The sequence below is a fragment of the Aplysia californica genome, unplaced genomic scaffold (genome assembly GCF_000002075.1).
Source record: "Aplysia californica isolate F4 #8 unplaced genomic scaffold, AplCal3.0 scaffold00061, whole genome shotgun sequence".
Lineage (NCBI taxonomy): Eukaryota > Metazoa > Mollusca > Gastropoda > Aplysiida > Aplysiidae > Aplysia > Aplysia californica.
In genome coordinates, this window is record NW_004797331.1 from 1,222,545 (window position 1) to 1,226,585 (window position 4,041).

The 4,041-nt window shown below is 41.5% G+C and overlaps 1 protein-coding gene across 1 annotated transcript in view; it reads right to left on the reverse strand.

Annotated features, from left to right (window-relative positions):
* Nucleotides 1-3,313, reverse strand: part of LOC101854700 — a gene marked incomplete in the record, with an annotated part of 22,662 nt that extends 19,349 nt beyond the window's left edge. Inside the window, 2 exon segments of the mRNA XM_035968479.1 lie at nucleotides 47-239; nucleotides 2,396-3,313. Of these exon segments, the coding sequence (XP_035824372.1) occupies nucleotides 47-178 (132 nt within the window).
* Nucleotides 3,314-4,041: the final 728 nt, after the last annotated feature.

Genomic DNA, 4,041 nt, shown 5'->3' on the forward strand with positions numbered 1-4,041 from the left:
GGAGTGGGTGGGGGGAAGGGGGCGTCAGTTTCCACAAAGTCATTACCTGTTCTTCGGCAACTTTCTGGAAAAGTCTCTGGATAATGACGTCATAGGGACCCTTTCTCACTCCGGCAGCTAAAGACAGCAGGCTGAGAAGGCCGAGGAGGAAAGACACGGAGGTCACATTCTTCCACATTGTTGCGCGTGGTTGTGGTTGTTGTTGTTGATGTTGCTGATGATGTTGTTGTATCGGTACTCTGTTGAGGACGGAGTGGAAGCTGTAGAGTGGTCTTGGTGATGATGATGATGATGATGATGATGATGATGATGATGATGATGATGATGATGATGATGACACAGAGCATCAGCGACAGCTACTGTCCTTTAGATATTGTCTAAAACTCACCAATAACTTCTATAACCATACCCCCCCCCAAAAAAAAAAACACCAAAAAACATCAGCACTCACGGATGAACAAACAATCCTGGAGAACAGTCACACTTCACTCGGCCCTGCTGAGTGTGATCATAAACATCATAAAATACCCAGCAGAAATATCAGTCTCACGCTTTTCATCAACTGTTGTGTAAGTGTGAAACATTGACAGCTGGCTGAACTGAGAAGCGATAAGATCACAGCTAATCTTAAAACTTCAGGGGTTAAGTGATGCAGTTGATACATTTATGTGATATGTCATTATACAATACTATTATGTCAGGGATGGGCAAGGTTTTCGGATAGGAAGCCCCTTCGGCTGAGTCATGAACAATAAAAAGGACCTCTTCTTGCCAGTTTGTTAAAGCTTGAGCACTTAAAAGGCTGCTTGCATTGTATGCTTCCTGAGAATTCTAGGGTCTGCTAGGGTAATGGTATATGTAATACAGATTGTTAAGCGCATGCTACGAAACGACAAAAGTTAGTCTCAGCTGGGGCATATTGATAATAATATAATAACGTACGGTCTGGATTGCTTTTAAATCAATGAAATACAATTTCGAGAGATTTTCTGTTGGTCTGAACACAATGTACTGGCTACAGGTTTGTTGTAAAGCGATCAGAGTACAATAATATATACTTTAATCGGTTTTGAGCGCTGGAAATAAATGCCATATATTATTATTATTATTATTATTATTATTATTATTATTATCGTTATCAATAATATATATCACTTTCACATGTGTCTACAAGCCGTGCAAAACTCTCAAGGAGGACTACATTTGGCCCGCATGCCCTAGTTTGCCCATCCGTGCAATAAGTGTTACATTTAAGTGGCACGCTTGCCTTTGTTGTAGGTCATTGACAAGAATGACTCAGGGACAAGGTGCCATGTGATCGATTGAACCTTGATATCCGTCAGGGATGTTTTTGGGTAGGCTGTTTAAGGGTGGCACTCTTTAAGTTCTTGAGTCCTATTCTTCCTCCTAGCTGCTTTGCTTGCACTTTCGGTGGCCTAGTGGTTAGGCTCTCGGACTCGCAACCGTAAGGTCGTGGGTTCGAATCCCGTCAGGGACCCGACGTTGTGTCCTTGGGAAAGGCACTTTACACGAATTTTCCTCACTTCACCCAGGTGGGAATAGGTACCCGGCTATAGACAGCGACAGATCTTGTCAGTTCGTTAGTGTTTGAGCGCTTAATCAGCTGCTTGCACTGTATGCTTCCCGGGAAGCTGAGAATGTTTCGGAGTGTTCCATGGTCTGCTGGGGTAATAATATAGTGTAAAGCGCATAGAGCCTGCTGTTGAGCGGGGATATGCGCTATAAAAATGCTATCTATTATTATTATTATTATTAACTACCCCCTCCCCCGCATCATTTTAGTGGCTTCGACGGTTTAGTGGCAAGTCTCGCAACTGAAAAGCCATGGGTTCGAACCTCGCCAGGGGACCACCATTGTGTCCATGGGAAAGGCACTACTTTACACGAATTTGCCTCACTTACCCAACAGGGAATTGGTACCTAGCTATAGACGGCGAAAGATATTGTCAGTTTGTTAGTGTGTAATCAGCTGCTTGCACCGTGTGCTTCCTGGGACTTCAGGGATGTTTCTGAGTGTTATAGGGTCTGTTGGAGTAGTAACAGTAATCATTGTAAAGCGCATTGACTCGTGGTTTGTAAAACTGTAAAACCCATCGATACCTCACTCCCCCCCCCCCCATCAAAACCGCCCCCATACATTTACAACAACAACAACAACGACAACAACAACAACAACAACAACAACAACACAACAACAAGAACAACAACACATACATATACACACATACATACACATACACACGCACGCACAAAGAGAGACAGACAGACAGACAGACAGACAGACAGACAGACAGACAGACAGACAGACAGACAGACAGACAGACAGACAGACAGACAGACAGACAGACAGACAGACAGACAATTTTGTACTTACTTGTCTTTAGGCACTTATTATAGCTTGGCTGTCCATCTGAACTCAAGCGGCGAGAGCATGAAGAGGGGTTAGAAAAGCGGCCTTTTCTCTGATTACAGAAATAGTATGTGCCCTTTGCCCTAACTGCGTGATGTTTTAGATTTAATAATAAGCTGAGTTCTGCTGCACTCGAAGCAAAAATAGTGCCGAAGGTTAAAAATGTAACTAGATTAGAAAAGTAACTAGATCTATATTTAAGAGAGAAATATACAAAAAACGGTTTGCATCCCTTTTGGACCAGTTTACGAAATACCCGGCCGATCCCTTTGGGACCAGTTGAACCGGTAAATTAATTGTTCGCCAAGTGGTTATCGCGATAAGGGACGATTATAGCTAGAATCTAGATCTGATATTGACATCAAATTCAAGTTGGTCAATAGAAATTTTTAAAGTTCAAATCTACCGACACACCTGACTGATTTGTTCTTTTTGTTCTCTGTATGTAAACTTTGCTTGTGAACTGTCCATAGTTGGTGGGGACCGATTTACGCTTTCAAAGGTGGTTCAAAGGTGTACATATCAGAAACGGGAAAATAAAAGAAATATATAACTTAGCGGCAAACCAGTATAAAACTTAAAATAATTATGTATTTATCTTGCTCGAAGTCCTGATTTCGTTCCCCATGGTGAGAAGGGTCAATAAATTTACAACATGCCTTCTGGATCGCAGATTTTTATCTTTTTCAAAAATTGCAAAATTTGGAGAAAGGAAGAGACAACTCGAAAAAACGATTCCAAAATTAAAGGCAGAAGTCGCGGAAGACAGCTCCAAAACTGTCTAAAACTGGTCTAGAACGGACCCCTATTTTACTGGTTCAAAAGGAATTTTGTAGTTTCTGGTTCAACAGAAAATCCCCCAAGAAAGGAAGGAAGAAAGGTATGGACGATAGTCGTTTGATAGGGAAGAAGGAGCAAACAGCACCCGCCCACCCGCCCACCCCCACACTTTGCGGAGTGAAAGTAATAATATTATAGGGATACGAATTGGTCGAAACTAGCCAAGACGGCTACCACTGTAGAGGAGAATGGTTGTTGTCATAGGAAGACGAGTGTCTTGGACAGTGCCATTACAATTTATTTTTTAAAAACCCAAGAAGGGGTGACGCGAAGCGGTCAATTGTAAGGTGGTTGTCTTGGACAGGTGGCCGTTAGAGCAGGTTTGACTGCTACATTCAGCGTCACGTTAAAGATGTGTCAGGGAATGATGATAAAGTTCCACTCGATAAGACAGCCACACACGATAACAAAGACACAAATATTCACCCCGTTGATTAAGATACGTACATGGCGATGATGTCAGCCACATCCACAGTTTCTAACATCTGATTTTTTAAAAATATTCTATTGTAAGCAGGGTCAAATACATCGTCCCAAAAATGGTGTACAAATAGTAACAAAAAAGAAAGAAAAAAAAGAAATGAAAGTATACAAGACTGGGGTGGAATTTTGAGTTGAATTGGTCTTTGATAGTTTCTTCAAACAGTCTAGTCTCTTTTGATAGGCTTTCTGAGAGATAAAAATAATAACAATAATGATGATGATAATGATGATAACACTACTACTACTACTACTACTACTACTACTACTACTACTACTACTACTACTAC